Raw genomic sequence first — 19259 nt, 5'->3', positions numbered from 1 at the left:
TTCTGTGATTCAGTGAAGAGGACTTTGAAAGGAATTCTGGCTTGTCTATTTTTCATAAATGTAGTTATGTAAAAGCAATTACCAAAAACAAGGGATATTAAAAATAATGATAATGTAGGAAACCTGGCTAGATACCAACTCTGAAGAATTATACTCAAGTATCAGCAGCATTTCTTGTCTTAAACTGTAGTTTAAGTAGTTGAAGACAAAAAGAAAACAAATATGCTAAAAATTAGTACTGCTGGTTTTCTTAATTTCTCTTGACCTGTTTATAACGTACTGTATTAATATATGTCGTAAGAACAAGTGTTTGTGTTAAAAAGTTAAGTCATAAACTTTGGTCTTCACACAGATACCCCCAACTCGCAACAAAGTAAGTGAAAATTGAACTCTGTCATTAGCTGGCAGAAGCAAATTGTAAAGTTTTATTCTTTTAAAGTAATTTCATTTGATAGGAAAAGTCAGTTTTGTAAGCCAGCTTGTCTGATCCTTGATGATTGATTACATACAGCATGCTAACTCTTTCTCTGAGCCAATTTAATTACTGATGTGAAGGAAAGTGAATGCATCAGTTACTGTACAAATGTAACTACTCTTAGAAACCTGTCCCTAGAGTCTGAGGCACCTGAAGAAGCAGAATAGTCCTGTTTCATAATTTGATAGTAGTTATTCCTTTGTCAGCATGCTTTACTGTTTTTATTTTCTTGGTTGGTTGGTTTTATTATTATTAGTTGTAGTTTTTTTCTGGGTAGATATTTGAAGGCTTCTAAACATACTGTTTTTTATGTAAGAGTATCTACGCTCTTCTCACAGTAGCAAGGAAATTCTGTAGTGAGCTTGATACTTATGCATTTGTGCTTCCAAAGAGTACTGATTTAATAAATTATTTTAGTTTTCTTTAAGATACTTTTTTTTCTTATTTTTAATTTATATCTAGTAAGCACCGACAACTTTATGGTTATTTTTGAAAAGAAATTTGCCAAGTTTTTCTAGGTAGAAATGAATTTCGGAGGATAACTGACTGGTAACAATGTTGTATTGATATTCCTTGTGAATATTTTTGCCTCAATTTATGAATCAGTATGGTTACTTCTCTTTCCATGATGCCATATTTGTCTTTATTAAATATGGTTAGGTGTTAGTATAATTTCGGAGAAATAGCACCTTATAAACACAGACTGTATTATAAAAAGTTGCAGGTAATTAATTGATTGTCCTAGATATTTTTGGAGACTTTTGCCTTCTCAAAAGACATGGATGGAAGAAAAAAATCATATTTTTGTAATGTTTTTAGTAAACTGATTTTCGTGAGTTTAAATCAATAACAAGTTTTTGAAATGAGCTAGACAGCATATAACACCTGTGGCTCATCTCACCTGCTATCATCACTTCTTCCTTCTCACCTGCTGCTACTGCCTGCTGTTAGTTGTCTTTCAAAGGAAGCTAAGGTTGGTAGAATGCAATTAAAAGAAGCAAGTTTTGATTAATAGATGCCTAGTTACATTCTTTAGTTAAAACCTTACCTTATTTTATGAAGTTTAGTCTTCATTTCTGAAGAAGCAGCTGGAAGCTTCCTGGAGCCTGGTTGTGAATCTACTTCTGTAAGAATGAACATCAAATTAATGAAAATGGGATCTTTTAAAACGAAGAAAAACTGGACATTTTTCTTTTCTCCTTTTATGCATTTTTTAATTATTTTTCTTCTGATTACAGCCCATAGTTGCAGAGCATTCAGTAGCAGTGGGTGGCAGTCATAAATCTGTATAGTAGATTTCTGTAGCCTGGCTGCCTGCTGGCACAATTACCAGCTTAAAATCAGCAACTTCACAATTTGAAGGAGGCTTTTCACAAAACTCAGGATTTTAAGGAGATTCTTAGCATTTTTAACTTGCTCCTCTCAAAGTCAAGAGGCTGTAGTATCTGAAAGCATCTGGTATTCTTTTTCTTTTAAACTGCATTTAAATAATACAGAGATTGTTTTTGGTAAGGTAACAGAGCAGCTATGTCGATATTCTGGTTTCTGTGCTTTTGGGCAGCTGAAAGCACACTGCCTGCATTTGTAGATTGCATGTAATTTAAATCAGGTAACTGCAGATATTAATAAATAAACTGTATATAATACTGTTCATGTATGTACTTTAGAGTGAAGCAAACAGCTTTTTGTGTTTGTGCCATACCAGACTAGAAGCATCTTCTTGTGCAAGTACTAAGATGGGAAGCAATTATCCACCATTCTTTCTTGCCACTCTCAGTTTTGATTCTGTAATGGCTGACAGTGTACGACGTTCTCTATATTCTTTTCCTGTAGAAGTGTAAAATATGACAGTCAGGGATTTCATGGGCTGGCAATTAACTCTGCTTTCCACCTGCCTCTTTCTTCAGAATGTTTCAGAATTGCAATTCGTGTTTTAACTTCTTCCTGTTATTTATGCAGCCAGATCTGAGTATTGACTCAGTCAAAAGATCTGGAAAATCTAGTTTTCTTCATGTAATTGTCTGATAGAAGCAAAAATTGACACTTCATCAGGCCCTTCTGGAGGAAAAGCAAGTAATAAAGGATTACCATGAGGAGCTCATGCTTATATAGATTTGTAGCAGAAAGTAAAATTATTTCTAAGAATACATAGCTGAGTACTGCACTCACTATTTGAGTACAGTTGTTTCACACAATTGCTTATAGAAAAAGAAAAGAAATTCTCATCCTAGTTATGATGTAATTCGTTTAGAAGTCTTAGAGTAGTATTTTTAAGTAGTTGGCAGATAACTATATATTAATTTTATTTCAATGTGATTTTAGTAATCAATGTAGCAATCAATAGAGTATATTTCCACAGAGATGATTGATTGAAGTATCCGTTAATTGCAGCCTTTAATTAGAATTGATGGCTCACTATTCTAACACTTGTGTATTACGTTAACAATTGCAGAACTGGTTTACTTCCATTTAAATTTTGACACACTGGGGAGTTTTGTGGCTCAAATTCATATCCTTGCAAATGAATGTGATTTGTTGGTAGAAGTGATATGACTCTACCTCTTGTTTATATGTGCAAACAACTCCTTCTAAGCATGTCCTATCCAGTTATTTGTTTTAGGGAGAGTAAAGGAGCAATAGCAGGGCTGTTAATATACCATTTTGCCACTTTATTTTCTTTTTTTTTGTTAGGCCAGATTTCTTAGAGAATTACAGTGGAATTTTGTAGTGGTATTTGCAAAAATGTCTTGCTACAGAGACTTGAGATATTAACATTATCAAATATGTTCAAAAGTCTTTCAAGCTCTTCATGTATATGTTACAGACAGGAATTCATTTTTTTACTTATAAAATTCTTGAGATATGTGTGTGTACACATCCATGTTTATATTAAAAATATTTTCTTTAAGGAAATATTAAGGAAGACCTTAAAATCAGCATTTTTATTTTTGATTGCCCTACTTTCTTTTCCACATCCATTTGTTTAATAAAATTCCAATGTCTAAAGAATATGATGTTCCTATTTTGGCACGTACTAAAATAAAGCAGGAGACAATGCTGTCTGAATGATGTGTGGTGCATTTGCAACAAGCTGTAGCCTACTCTGCCCTCCAGGTAACCTGTAAATTGAGATACTGTAGTGTTTATTAGCAAAGGTAGTGTTATCTTGCATTCTGTAATGAACACTGTAAGCAGAAAAGTTAGTTCTGAATGATGGGCTGTCTTTGGCAAATGATATCTCTGGCTATACCAGAATGTGATTAGATTACAGATGAATTTTATGTTAAAATATCTTTTATGTTAAAAAGTTAAAGAATGAGAACATTTCCCAGATTATAATATGAGGTCATTGGAGATTATTTCATCTATTCTAAAGATTTATCCTGCTGGATTCTCTGAGAGTTGGCTTTTTTAACTGTTGACTGTTCAACCATACGCCATTGCTTAGAACATAAACATAATCATTTGACTAGCAATTGACTTAGAAGATAGTCTTGAGTAATGTGTGAAGAAATCTTGATAATTTCAATCTGAGATGCCCATTCTTATTTCGTAGGAGCTTTGTGTGTCATGCATTGTGGACAGATATGCATTACATAATTTTGTAAGATTCAAACTTTGTGCTCAGAAATAAAGACCTCTTATTTTTACTAGCACATGAAACCTCTGCATGTTAGAATTTCTAAGTCCTTCCATCTGTTATTAGTTAGATGTTTGACAATTCCCCAAGTGAGCATCAGCATTGTAGTCATTTCCATGTTACTACTACACCTTGCAGTGAGTGACTGCATCAGAGAAAAGTCTTGAAGGAGTTTCCATAGAGTGTGGTGTCAACTTGGGAAGAAACGTAATTCTAACAGGTCACAATGATAAAACAAAATTAGCATCACTGACAGGGTTTCACAGCAGACTGACTTGTATAAATCAGTCTGCAGAATATATGACATTTGAAGTTTGTCATCATAATAGTAAAAATAGAACAGCAGATCATTAGATTTTATGTGCGTATGTTTTTGCATGCACATTGTGTCAAGAAAGAACAATGTTAAATCACAACACTCAAACTTATATTTTCTTCAGGACACAAAACAGTCTTAAATAACATGAGCAATACCTGCTGTATGGGAACTGCTGAATCATGGCCTGAACCTCTGATTGACCACCAGAGGCAAGCAATGAGTCAGCCACAGGAGCACAGGTGAAGGCAATTCACCTGTGCTGCCAGACGGGGTGGAGCCTGGCTCCTCCTCTTTTAGACCCATTTAAGAGCTGACTACCAGTGGGAAAGTATCTCTTCTGGAGATCCCTCCTCTGGAGTTTTCCAGCAAGCCTAGGATGTGGGTAAGCTTTCTATCTGTTCTCGTTTTGTTTGTGGGTAAGCTTTCTATCTGTTCTCTTTTTGTTATTATAACCTGGTTAACCAAGTTCTCTGGTTTATTTCATAATTGTAATATCTCTATATTCATTGATTATACACCTGCCCCCACATAACACAGCAAAATACTGTTCAGCCTTAATAAATTTTTAGTGGAGAGATTCATGTCTTTAATCTCTCTTAGAGGTGTTCAGCATGTAATGCTGTCTTTGTAATTGTAAATCACCTTTGATTCTGTCTATATTTAGCAGGAACCACTTCTCCTGGTGATAGTCCGTCATCATAAATAAACACAGAACAAAAAGATCACTTTTCTATCTCACTTCTCATTGATTTTTTTCATCGCTACAGTTCTGAGCTTGTGAAGGGTAAACAGGAATGTAATGAGAAACAGTGGACATCTGAAGTATCCCCTACATTAGAAATTCTCACCTGCCTCACCTTGTGGCATCCACTGCATTGTTATACAACAAACTAAATCATATAATTTTAAGCAATTTGCTATTTTTTTCTTTCTTAAAGGTTTTCCTAGAGGCTTATCCCCGAAGTTTTTCAAATCTTTCCACATTCATTTGCATTGTACATCTGGTGTTACCAAAGAAATTACCCAGGGTGTCTACAAGGAAAAGGTGAAACTGCATTTGAAGGAAGCTTCTGTTGTCTTTGAAAACTGCATGATTTTTTAATTCAAGTTCATAAAGATAATTTTTGTAGACTCTTGTGTCACAAGATAGATCTATAAACAAAGGAGATTAGAGCTCCTTCTGTGTAAGAAAATCACAAAAACTCTGCTTTTATGTCTTTTGGGAGTCTTGCGCTCCTTTACAATTTGTCTTCTGACGGTATTTATTTATTTATTTATTTTTACTGAAGTGAAAACTTTCAGGAAAGGAAAAAGGAAACAAAGAACAAAATCTGCTTCTTGACTCTTAAGCTGCTGGCTGTCTGCAGAGAACTGATATCTTGTTTACTGTCAATTTGAAAATACACTTTTTTTTTGTATATTTGTACTCGGAACAAAACATTAAGAAACACTGCAGTTGCTTCTCACAAAGGGAAATTTCCTCTTTTCACCAAAAAAGAAAACCATGATAGTGTGATCGTATCTCTGTCATGTGTTTGTAAATATTTTCACTGATAAAAATTGATTGTCCTGGCACTTTGCAGTACTTGTCAAGCTTTTAGGATCATACCTAACTGTAAGACCAAAAATTGAGCATTGGCAGTATCTTAGAGGATTTCTGGACTCTCTCATGGTCAGCCATTTCACCCTGGATACTGTCCCAGTCATCTAAAAAGATGGTTAATAGTTAAAAGTAGGAACTTACAGATGCCAACGTATGGAAATCTATTTTTCACTGATACAATGTTATACTTTCAACAGAGAGGAGACCTGTAGATTTCACATATTGAGAAAAACTGCATTGTTCATCTGTGTTTTTATTTGAAGGCATTTCTTTAATGAGTAAGAAACCCCAGCTTATAATTGTGGTTTGATTCACTGATGGAAGTTTTATTTAAATAAATTCTGTTAGCAATGTTTAGTTGCAGCTGAGCCGGTGTAGAATAAAATTTATAATGCCATCTGCAAAGACTCTCGACTGGGTCATGGTTGATGATATCTTCTAATTATGTATGTGAGGAGCAAACATTATGTATGTGAGGAGCAAAATAATCAAATACTGATACATAATCTGCAATGCTAACCTGGTGCAAACTCAGGTGAAATACTATGTGTAATTGTCTTTGTTTTATTTTAAACTCAGAGGAAAGCTAATGAGTAAAAGTATTTCTAATAAAAAGTAGCACTGATTCTATTATAATTTAATCATTTTAAAAGTTCAGGAAAGTGGCTTTTCAAATTTAATTTTACAACTTCTGTAGCTGTGATGATTGCTTATAAATGAACAGCTGCATCTTCATTGCCACAGGCTTAAATTAAAGTCCCAAAGTCTCACAGGTTTTGAATTCCATAGCATGTTAGCAAGAAACCTGCAAATATAGAAAGTCTGAGACTCTGAGACTGGGTACAATTCATGCAATATTCATGATTGGTAATGCCAACACAATACAACCTTGGGCCAACTGCTGCAGTGAAAACGGCAGTAGAAGTTAAAATGTAAAGAAAAAAAAAAACCAAAATTTCCCATAATTGAAATAAGGGTCTGGGTGAACCTAATGAGGTTCAACATAGCCAAGTGCAAGGTTTTGCTTGCAGGCTTGAGGAATCCCAGGCATCTATACAGACTAGAAGCAAGCAGTCCTTGAGAGCAGCTCCGTGGAGAAGTACCTGGGGGTCCTGATGGAAGAAAAGCTTAACATGAGCCAGCAGTGTGCTCTTGCAGCTTGAAAAGCAAATGGTATCCCGGGCTCCATTTCAGAAGAGGGGTGGCCAGTAGGGACAGGGAGGACATTGTCCCTCTCTACTCTGTTCTTGTGAGGCCCCATCTGGAGTACTGTGTCCAGGTCTGGAGCGCGTAGTACAAGAAAGAGCTGTTAGAGAGGGTCCAGAGGAGAGCCACAAAGGTGATCAGGGGACTGGAGCATCTCCCTTACGAAAACAGGCTGAGGGAGCTGGGCTTGTTCAACTTGGAGAAAAGAAGGCTGTGGGGTGACTTCATTGTAGCATTTCAATACCTAAAGGGAGCCTACAAACAGGAGGGGAATCAATTCTTTGAAAGGGTTGATAACTGCAGGACAAGGGGAAATGGTTTTAAGTTGAGGCAAGGAAGATTTAGGTTAGACTTCAGGAGGAAGTTCTTTACAGAGAGAGTGGTGAGGTGCTGGAACAGGCTGCCCAGAGAGGTAGTGGATGCCACGTCCCTGGAGGTGTTCGAGACCAGATTGGATGGGGCCTTTGGGCAGCCTGGTCTAGTATTAAATGGGGGATGTTTGTGGCTGTGCATGTGGCAGGGGGGTTAGAGATTCATGATCCTTAAGGTCCCTTCCAACCCTGGCCATTCTGTGATTCTCTGCTGTTGACTTATTATTCCATGTTACTTCTTTCTTTTGCACATGTATAAGTATCTTCGTTAATACTACTTCTACTTAAATTATTTGGGTCAGAAATGTATTTTTCACGTGACAGCATTCTTTCTAGAATGAAAATATACATCTGTATGCATCCTTTTCTCATATTTCTGGATTGGAACATGGAGTAATTTATATGCTGCAGCCCTTGCTATAGCTGTGATTGATATAACCTTTCTCTATGCTTTATCCTTATGTGAAATGCCTTTTTTTCTGTGATATTGATTTTTGAAAGGCTTTTTTTTTTTGAAGGATAGTGACTTAAAAACCATACAGCAGCAATAGGTATGCTGTTAAAAAAAAAAATTGCATGCTCGCTTTCTGTTTTTTACTCAAAATATATTTAAAATATACACGCAATAAACAAGTGTATTTATAGTGTACAACTACTAGGAATTTTTCTCTAGATTTAGAATAATTTCTAAGCTTAGTGTAGCTCTTTTACCTGAAATATTTTATTTGCTTTTTCTGAACAAATAGATAGTAATGAGCGTATTAGGTATTTTGATTTCTTGAGCGTCTGGCCTTATCTAAAAAAAAAGTTCCACAAATTTTTACAGATTTTTAAACTATGAAACCTGAGAAATTATTTTTTGGAGAAAAACTTCCATGATGATTTGAACTGTTATCACTTCAAATTGTAAGATGCATCACTTCCTACAACTTAAAGTATATTTTACTGCTTAAGTGGAAGTGATTTTCTTTCAGTAAATGTATGTGTAGGAGGCACTATTAACAAAGGTTTACATTACTGTAGCATAGCATAGAGGCTTTAACTGCCAACTGATCATAGCTTTGCATGAAAAATATTCTTGAGCTTTTGTTCTTATTGAAGTTCATTTCAGATACCTTGAAAAACAGATTTTTTTTTTATATCTATATATTCTATTGTCTTGCAAAAATTAGGTCAAATCCTTTTTCTTTCATCAAATTTGATCTTATGGGGATATTTTATGTGCTTAAATTTTAATGATTTTGACAGCTTTCTTTTTCTGAGAGACCTTTGCATTTTCATCAATCTTAGATGTATTTTATTAATTTGAACTTATTTATTTAGATGAGTAGTGTTTACTGTTTGGGTAAAAAAAAAAAATTAACAGCAAAATTCTTGGAACCTTAGTAATCCTACAAGTATATTAATAAGCAATCTACTATCACGTTATTAGAAAAAAGATGTAAGAAAATATAACAAAAAGTATGAAAGCTGCTCTAAAAGTTATGCCTCCTGTTTTATTTTGCTGGCCTGTGATGTCAGAAGTGGATGTTGGTGGTATGGCAGCACAAAATGAACCTTCCTGCCAGTATTCAGTTACATGTTGTTGCCATCTAACAGATGGCAGCGGAGGGGCAGTCTGACACAATGGTGCCTGACATGGAACTGTGTATGAAGCAAAGGTGCATAATTGAATTCCTCCATGCAGATAAAAATTGCACCCATTGATATTCATTGGCGCTTGCTGAATGTTGATGGAGACCAAACAGTGAATGTGAGCACAGTGAGGTGATGGGTGGTGCACTTCAGCAGTGATGCCAATGATGTTAAAGCCATGTTCTGGACAACCGTGCACAGCTATCACACCACAAAATGAAGAGTGTTTTGATCATCTCATCCACACGAATTGGCAGCTTATGAGCTGGAAACATTGTAAGGAGATGAATATCAGCTTCAATGCGTTGGAAATAATGGTGGCAGCACTGGAATATTGGAGAGTTTACAGCAGGTGGGTCCCAGAAATGCTCAGAAAGGATCGGAAAGAACACCATATACAAGTTTGTCAGAATCTCCTGGATCAATACAAAGCTGAATGTGATGCCCAGACTGCATCAATACTAGTGATGAGATGTGGTGTCCTCACTAGGATTGAAGTCAAAACAACAAACCGTGGAGTGGTGATATGAGAATCTCCCACTGAAGAATAAGCTCAAGACACAGCCCTCAGCTGGTGAAGTGATGTGCACAGTCTTAGAAAATAGAAAAGGAGTGATCCTACTGGATTTCCTGGAATTCTGTCTGCTACATTGCACCTCTGACTAAGCTGAAGGCTCAAAATTCCAGTCAGGCCAGAGAAGAAGACAATCTTTTTTTTGCAAGATGGTAATGGCAGACTGTATGCCAGTTTGAAGACCGTGGAGCACATTACCAATCTTGTCTGAACTGTCCTACCACACCCACCATGTAGTCTGGACTTCACACTTTCTGGTTTTCATCTATTTGGGCTGATGAAAGAAAATGTTATCATATGACATGTGGTGTATTATATGTTGCTGATGAAATCACCAATGTCGTCATAGCAACTTTGAAATAGTGGGTCTTTTCCTCTATTACAGATTTTTACATGCAGAGCATGCAGGTCTTGTTCATCACTAGCAAAAAATGCATTGCTAATGGTGATGGCTGTGTTTAAAAAGAATATCTTGTAGCTCAGAATTTGCTGTATTGTATTATGCTCTTTGTAGCTGTTGTAGTTTCCATATAAATAAATAGGAGGCCTTGCTTTCAGATAAACTAATGTATAGTATTTCTGTCAACAGTTTGCAGTCCTTTCCAATTTTTAAGCTTTTATTTTCTAGAAATTTTTCATTCACTTGCACGCACATTTTCTTTTTGTTTTTCATCTAAGTAACATCCTACATAAAACCATAGCAATAAAAATCCCTGAACTTTTCTTGATTTGATTGAAATTAATGAGTTTTTGAAAGTGAAATATGCAATTTTTTTATTAGAAGAATCTTAAGCAGAGGAAAGTAGTTATGTTAGACAGTAAACAAGAATTACAACAGTGTAATAACTATAGTAATTCCTTATCTTTGTTTGTATAATTTAATGTTTTGGAAATTAGCATGAAATCCTTAGCTGATAGCCAACAAAACATTTTGTATAGAAGGGACTGTTTGCTTTCAAGATGTCTCTCCATTTCCTCAAAGCCTTTGTCAATTGTGTGGTGTTCCTGTTTTTTAATTTTATGATCTCTTTAATTTCTTACATTTCTTTCTGACAGGGGAATAATAGTCTCTCAGTTCATACTAATAAGTACACCAAACCCAGATTCATGTAATTCACTCGTGACCTGAGCGCAACTTCTGAACATGAAGTTTTCATATAGATATGAAAATTCAGGTGCTATGAAGCAGTTTTCATTTTGTTTCATTTCATTACCTAAATTGTACTTGAGGTAATTTTCAATACACATAAAATAAGTAGTATGTGAATATTAATGTGTATATGCACATGTGTTCATGGCTAGCCACATTTATCTAGATGCAACCGTATGTATGCAAATTGAGTAACTCGAGCTATCATCTTGCTGTGTTGTGTACTTTGAGAAAAAGCCAAAATGAAGTTGGGGAGACTGTGTACACTTACTAAGACAGCTGATTTATTTTGAACTCATAGCGGTGTATCTGAGAGTCTGTCTTGTTTCAACATCGCTATATAGAATAAAATTTTATCATTTTATTTTGACTAGCATTTATTTTGACATATCTTGTGACTATGTGTTGCCTCACACTGATTCTCTTGTGTTCAGATGTAGTGTTCTGTCCTAATTTTGTGGTGGTGAAGTTATACATCACACTGGGGCATTCTCTTACACCCCACTGAAAGTGCAGTTGGGCACAGTGGTGCGCGTGCTGGAATGCTCCTTTTCCTGTCATAAATCTGTGTGAAGACCTGGGAAAGGATTGAGTTTGGGATCTACAGTTAAGTAAAATAGCCCTTTCCAAAATCTAGTTAGCTAACCATTTTGGCCACACTGATGTGCTGCATGTGATCAGTAAGGGCTCAGCAGTAACCTGTTTCTGCTAAAGCTTCCTGTGAATGTCGGGACACCTGATAAGAAAATACTGGAAGATTGATATTTCTAATGTTCAGTTTTCCAGATTTTAGCAAATCACAATCATTGATTGCACTTGATTAACATCACGTTTCAAGAAACAAACTGCTATTCATACATGTTTAAACTTTTTTATTAGACGTTTGACTGATGTGAAGTATCAGCTGCAGAAAACGTTAATAGTTGGAATTTCAGAAGGTGTAATTGCAGATGAAACAGTAAAGGGATCTGTTTATCTCTCTGTTAAAGAAGAATGGAGCATTAGTTAAGCGAAATGTGTCTGGTTGATAATCTGTATCTAAGTTAAGTATGCCCTAGTTTTATGAAAGAGACATAAAGAAGCTTCCTTCAGGCTGTACTTATTTCTTTCTGATTTCACAGATTACTTCAATTAGATTTTTCTCTTTGAGTCTGTTACTTTAATTACTTTATCAGGCAATATTAAGTTTCAGTCTCTAATTTGGTATGTGTTTTGTGTAAACAGTTCCCACATTATTTTGTCTGGATCAGAATGAATGCAGAACATGGGAGTGTTACTATTGCTGCCAGCCCTTGTTGCCTCTTCTAGTCAGGGAAGTCTATTAGCACATCAAGGCTTGTGTTGAGAAAGATGTCTTTCTGTGATGGAGATGGGAATGAGTTCTCAACTAATAACAACTAGAGCTGCCTCAGGAACTGAGAATACAAGTACAGCAAAGGGAGTTATTGATGGAGAAGAGTGCCTTCTTGAACTTTCTTTGACATTTTGCACATATGTGACTTGTTACATTTAAGGATATGTGCATTTTTTCACTTATCTGATAAAAATCTCTTACATCTCTTGAAAGTACAAAATATTACTAATGTATTTCAGTAAAACATATTTTTCATTGTCTGGTTTTATTTATTGAGATTTTATGTAATTGCAGAGAGGAAATGTTATAGACAAGGAAGAAAGTTTATGTTAAGGACATTACTGGCAATTTACAAAAGACTGTTTATTTTATATTGCCAGAGTAATTGTGTCAAGGCACAATCATATTTTACCAAATTTTGTGAGGTAAGTAACAGGGTGAAACATTTCCTAGCTGTGTTAGAACCCCACTGTACAGGCCTTTTGATCATTGGTCAGAAAAATAAATGCCTGGGATGCTAAGGGTAGTAGACAGTTGTACTGTGATTTATCCAATAAAAACCTTAATGCAATTTAGTTGATGAGAGATTGTAACTTAGCCTTTCCATTAGTTATTAGCTGTGGCTCCTCTGTCAGGTTTTCCTTTTCACTGTCAAATTGGTATGGTACACTGGAAAAGTATAAGAAGATATAATTAGTAGATGCATTGAGGGTACCTTATTCTTGGAAGTGCATTAGGCTCTTTAAGATTGTTTCAGAAGCCCAATGAAAAAATATACAGAAACACAGAAAAGCCAGACATTCATTTCTGAAAGGTACAGTGTGTTTCCCAAAATACTTTTACTCAGGCTCACAAAATACAGAAGCATATTTTACTTTTTATTGAATGTTTTGTAAATGCAGTAGAACTTTCACTTATTGAATCAGAACTTTGAAGGAAGCACTTAAAGCATAATAGTACCTAGTATAGATAGGTGTATGCCTGTTAGAAATACAAATAACAATGCAAGCATCAAATTTCTTAGCTTCTTTCATCGTATTGCATCCTGCATTTATTTTAATGTTTGTTTTAAAAACTGTATCAGTTGATTAATAAGTAATTAACCTTCTTAGATGAGAAGCTTGTTTTGTGAGAGTTTGAAGTTTCACAACTGCATTTAAAATGGACTTTGTATTACAGGAGGTAGTTGTGAAAGGATGTTTGCCAGAAGTGAAGTTCTGGGTAGGTAAAGGGGTCAGAAGGAAAATGAATGATAAAAGTTAATGCAATCTTTTAAGCTCTTAGGCATACCTAACTTCAGTGAATATCAAAGCAGGATTTTGTTTATTTACTTTTAAGGTTGATGTCTGCTAATGCTAGATGTCTGCTAGTTCTCTCCCCATGGAACTGTGGAGAGTATTTTTTCTAATTCAATATCTGTTTTCATATTCAAAAGTTAGGATCTATGAATTGCCTCCTAAAAGCAAACAAACAAAAACCTGATTCAAATTCCCTTTTTCTGTATTAGTTTTATAAATATATTTTTGATGAGCATAAACACCTTGCAGGTGATGACCACCAAATCTGCATATATTATTTTTCTGTGGAAAAGCTATTCTTGACTTGTATATGTTTTATTTCTTCTTATATGTAAAAGGAAATTAATCATATACGACAACTCTGATTTTATGTGTAATTTATTTTAAAAATATATTGGCAAAGTCTGCACACAAAAAAAATAATCCATAAAGACACATTTGATAGCTTGTTTTTCAAGCTTTAAGCTGTTTCAAGAATGAGATTTGTAATTTTAATACAAATTTTGAAGATTATATGAAGTATTGCTGGCTGAGTTGTTCTTTTTTTCATAGAAACCTGCAGTGGGCTTGTTAAATGTCTGAAAATAATAATGTAATGGTTTGTGTTAGACGGTAATTGGGGCTAGAAGTTTTTTAAATGACAGATCTTACCAACTTCAGTGATTTATAGGTTTATTTTTGTTGTGCAGGTTGGTCACGTCTGATAGTTTTTCATGTGTGACTCTTGCAAATGATTGTACACTGTTATCTGAGTGAAAAGCCAGTAGACTTAAATGAGGGAATTTGACAACACTGCTTCAAAAGATTAAAGCATTTCCCAGCTGTGTGTGTGTGAACAATTTTTTCAGACCCCTATTCTTTTCAACTTTTTTTTTTTTTTCATTTATTTCGTTAGAAATTCTAAGACCTAACCTTCAAAGAAAATGGACTGCTATAACAACATGTTCTGAAGCTGTATCTTACTCTATGTATAGTGTGCATTTGCACAATTCTCTTTCTTCATGGAGCAGTGATGCCCATTTACTGCTTTCTGGTTTATGCGTATTAGAATGCATGTTGTTTGGACTAAGTAGTATGATTAAATGTGTGTCTACTCTGTTGTGTGTTCTAAAATAACACAGACAGTAGCTTACCCTCTAGTCACTTACTGCCAAGTCCAATGAAATTCCTGTTTAGCAGTGGCTGTTCTCCTTTCACATGTTTTGACAGCAGTCATCCTTGTTAAGTGCTTTCCATATCAGACTCCAGTAGCTTAGATGTAACCTGATCTATGTTTGGTTTCAATGTGTTGTCTGCTGACCTAGAGAACACTTGCATTAGCTGCATTGATCAATCCACATCACATCTCATCATTTAGGAGACAATTAATACTGCAGTGTAAAGACTCCCCAGAGCATTTTCTTAGAGCTGGATTGCTTTACATAAAAACCACAGGAGTTGTTTCTGAGGGGAGGAAGAATCCACGTAGAAAAGTAGCATCAAGAAAGCTACGTGCAGGAAACAAGCTTCATTTACAGTGGTCACTTCCACTTATGTCATTCAAACCCTCTTCTTTATTAGTGTTATTTGGGGAAAAAAAAATAGAATCATATTTTGGAGATGATGTATTGAAAACCTGTTATAACTCGTCACGTAAATATTCTGAATTTTTTTTGTTATATATTGACAAATGTATTGACACAGATGTAGTATACTGCTCAGAATGTAATCAGTTTACCAGTAATCAGTTTTTCAAATTGCTTACAAATCGTCTTTTGTCCAGACTGGATTGGGAAGTTACATGTTTATGGAGTCCACATAAATATGAGTTGCTTAAAACATTTTGAGATACTTACTGAGATACTGCTAGATGTTTTGTTAAGATTGCTTTTGAGCACCATCTTTATGACATAATTCAAGTGATTTGTGAGTTCTGACAAACCCGTTTGATCAACTTTTTTCTTTCAGGTACTACAGAGCGGGTGTGTCTGATCCAGGGAACAGTTGAAGCACTAAATGCAGTTCATGGCTTCATTGCAGAGAAGATTCGAGAAATGCCTCAAAATGTGGCCAAGACAGAGCCTGTCAGCATCCTACAGCCACAGACCACTGTCAATCCAGACCGCATCAAACAAGTGAGTTTTTGGTTGGGAATAGAGAGTCGCATCAACTCCTTAGAATTAGCTTCCGTTTTCAGAAGCTTTAAAATTTTAAGGCAGCAAAGGGTGAACATAATATGTTCCTTCAGAACATGTTATTTTCCTTTTTAGTGATTTACTAAATTACTAGTCCACTTCTTTTTTATGCTTGCATGTTCCAAGTTTCCCAGCAGTTCTTTTAGTGTCTTACAAATTTCAGACTCTAATGTATTTCTTTCGTAAACTCTTCTCTACTGTATTAGGCAATAATACACATCTAGGTTTTAGTTAAAAAGGATTGCTAAAGTTTAAAATTAAAAATATGAGCCTCTTGTAAATCTTTAGAGAATTGAAAGAATTTTTACTATTTTCATGTATCTTAAATAAAGCAAAAACAAACCCAAAAATGTTAATTGTATTTTAGACCTTTAAATATATACTTAAAAATCTTACATGTGAGAATTTGAAAATATAAAGATAACTTATTTGGGATGCTATCTACTACTCATTTTCTGTTATTTTTGGCATCTTTTTGCCTGTTTTATATTGTCTTATTTCAGTATCTGTAGGACATGCAAAATATTTTTTCAAGATATCATTGGATTAGTGTTTTTTCTAGTTCACTGTAATTCCCAAAACAATTCTAATTTTAAAGAAATCATTTTCTATAAGGAGAATGTGGAATTCGTAATATAGAATTTTAAATAAATTATTTTCCATTTTATTGAATTAGAAAAAGATGAAGAAGGAAGTGAGTGAACATTAGTTTCTCACCTTTTCTACGTAGGATGTTTGTTTGGTCCTCTACACTAGCTACTGAATCTACTACTAGATTCAGTGTCCTATTAAGTAATTTAGTAACTATCTGCAATTACTTTACTTTCTATGTAAAGCCATACACAGAACATATAAATGAAGATGTGGTAAATGAACACACTGTTTTAAATGGATGAAACTGTGCCAAGCCACTGTATGTGATTTCTAATTATTACTACTATTTTCTTTACATGTTATACTTTTGCACTAAAAAACGAAACCAAACAAAAAACCCTCTAGGTAATTTATAAGAAAATACCAAAATGAAAAGCCTCAATTTTTAGAATTAGTCTCTCAGTTATTAGACATGAAAATGTTTGTGCCTGAGGTGGAGAGGAGAGGAAGAGAGAGAAACCTGAAGAGCAGATCTGTGCTTTAAATGTCTTTTCATCCTGTAGAATGTTAGATTTTATGCCGTTACCTCTTAACCAAGTGGGAAATGAATTTTATTTATTGCTGTAAAAAGTGCTTTTCCACTTTGCAATGTATGTGAAATTCTTTTCAAGTCACTACTGAGAAACTAGATTACAGAGCTGCATAGTGATATTCCTTAATACTTCCTGTCTTGTTTCTCAATTTGATGTAGTTTTTCCACACAGAAGCTGAGGAGGAATTAGTTCTAAAGAAAACTACTTGTGAAGTTGGTGGTGGTGTGGTTAGTTCTCATTGTATTTTTGTTTTCTTTTTCCTTTCTTTTTTTTTTTTTTTTTTTTTTTTGGTTCTTTTTTGTTTATTTACTTTTATTCATTTGATTCCATGCTTGAAATGTTAACTTCTGGAGTGATGGTTTAGATATTAGAGCTGCTACCGCTGAAGTCTAGACACAGGCTGAATACAATATATTTCTTACATGATTCTAGTATGTTTTTTCTGGCTCCACATTTTATAATTTAAACATATCATCTGTGCACATACAGGTGAACACCTGTCTATCATTTGCAGATATGCTTGTTCATATGTTGAACAGTTTCAACTACGTAAAGTTAATTGTTTTAATTTTGTTTTAAGGAAGTTACATCTGTTCATGATAATTTCATAATATATAAATATTGACAGTGTAAGTCTAATTCTGTTTTGTTGTTTTTTGTTTTTTTTTTGTTTGTTTGTTTGTTTTTTAAACCAAGATTTGAAATTATTAGCTTAGTTGTTAGATAGAGTTTATAGTGAAGTATACTCCGCTGTCAGAATGTCGACTGTCTTAATGAAATAGAAATTACTTCTATTTAAGAAATGTAAAAGGATATTTTATAATGGATAATCATGATCTGGAACTTCTGTGCTGCTATGTTCTTACAACAGGCAGGACAAAATTTTAGACACTATCCTGATCATTCTGGTCATTCAAATCACTATTAACATGTGAAAAACAAGCAGTATGAATTACAGCTTCTTCTTTTACATAAACTTTTTATGTGCTTTTACTCTCTTAGAGAATTACCCAAAAACTTTATCATTCAAGTATTCTGAAGTATAATGTTGTGAGCTGAGGAAAGAAGCTTTAGCATATGAGATAAAGATTAGATTTGAAACTATAAATTTTGCCTTCCCTTGGAGGTCTTAGACATATTTCAGTTGATTTTGTCTCAAGCAGACAAGCAAGAAGAAAAAAAACAACAGGACTGTTGTCCCTTATGAATGAAGGTGCTTATAGCTTGAGGCTTTGAAGTATCACCCATGTCTGTATGAGGATATAGCTCTCATTGTGGACTTCTCTACAGATAAGAAGCAAGCAAAGAAAGGAGATGTATGTTTATGATTTCAGTTAAGAATGTTAGTAGTTAAACTGTTTGCTGCCTCTCTCAAGTTTCAGAACTTTCTGTCTTCAGGAAGGCGCAGGTGTGCAATGAGGCTGAGCATGGCTTGGCTTTTATTTATACAAATCAAGTTGCAATCCAAATGTTCCATTCTCTCTAACTTACACTTTTTATCATTGGAATCCTCACAGGCAAATCTGTCTGATTCAGTTTGAGCCTTCTCAACAATATTTTTTCTAATCTTCTGACCCTGTAGACTTACTAATAAATATCAAGTAGGTCTGTACCCTGAACAGGTCTGATCAATATTTAACTCATTACTGTTTGCATCTATTACTTCTATGAAATATAGATAGTCTCTTCATAGCTGTCAGATATCTGTAGCTTCTAGATACTGTTCAACAATAACCGACTATGTTCGTTTATTTCCTAGAAACTGCTATGAGGATCTAACCTCTCCAATAGAGGAAGTATCATACCAGCTTTGTACCATGTTATAAACCGGGAGAACAGAATGCATTTTTCATAAAGTACTCAGGAGACTGAGCTGTTTTGGCTTCATAATTAGCTTACAGAGCTTTAAATTTCACCTCTAAACTAATAGCAGCTACTATAAAGAGTGGGAGAAAACTCTGTAGTGTCTTATCACATCACCTTATTCAGAAACCACTGAAGCTTCTTTACAATGACAGAATTTTCCTTCCAGCTATGCAGTTATTTTATAGGTAGAAGGTGTTTTTGCAGCCTACCCAGGAAGCATATGGAACTGCATTTTGCTATTGCAGAGGTTAGCATTATACGTAAGGAAGAGCATGTGATCTTATAGTGAACTCTGCTGTAATGAAGAGTTTATCCTGACTGGCCTTCTGAGATCCCTTCCAACCTGATTGATTCTGTGAAGTCTTTAGTTATCACAATGTCAACAAAGGTTCTTCCTTGAAAATCTG

At 34.7% G+C, this 19259-nt stretch overlaps 1 protein-coding gene across 3 annotated transcripts in view; it reads left to right on the top strand.

Moving 5' to 3' along the window:
- NOVA1 (NOVA alternative splicing regulator 1) overlaps nt 1-19259 on the top strand; it is a 129758-nt gene that overhangs the window by 80477 nt on the left and 30022 nt on the right. For all 3 annotated transcript variants that reach the window (XM_042814187.1, XM_042814188.1, XM_042814190.1), the window contains one exon: nt 15573-15739. In XM_042814187.1, the coding sequence (XP_042670121.1) occupies nt 15573-15739 (167 nt within the window). The remainder of the gene's footprint in view (nt 1-15572; nt 15740-19259) is intronic.

Source organism: Centrocercus urophasianus, unplaced genomic scaffold, assembly GCF_019232065.1.
Source record: "Centrocercus urophasianus isolate 14NV4802_14NV808 unplaced genomic scaffold, USGS_Curo_1.0 seq_14, whole genome shotgun sequence".
In the NCBI taxonomy this organism is placed as follows: domain Eukaryota; kingdom Metazoa; phylum Chordata; class Aves; order Galliformes; family Phasianidae; genus Centrocercus; species Centrocercus urophasianus.
Note: the sequence above shows the minus strand (reverse complement) of the source record. Positions and strands in the feature narration are given on the sequence as shown.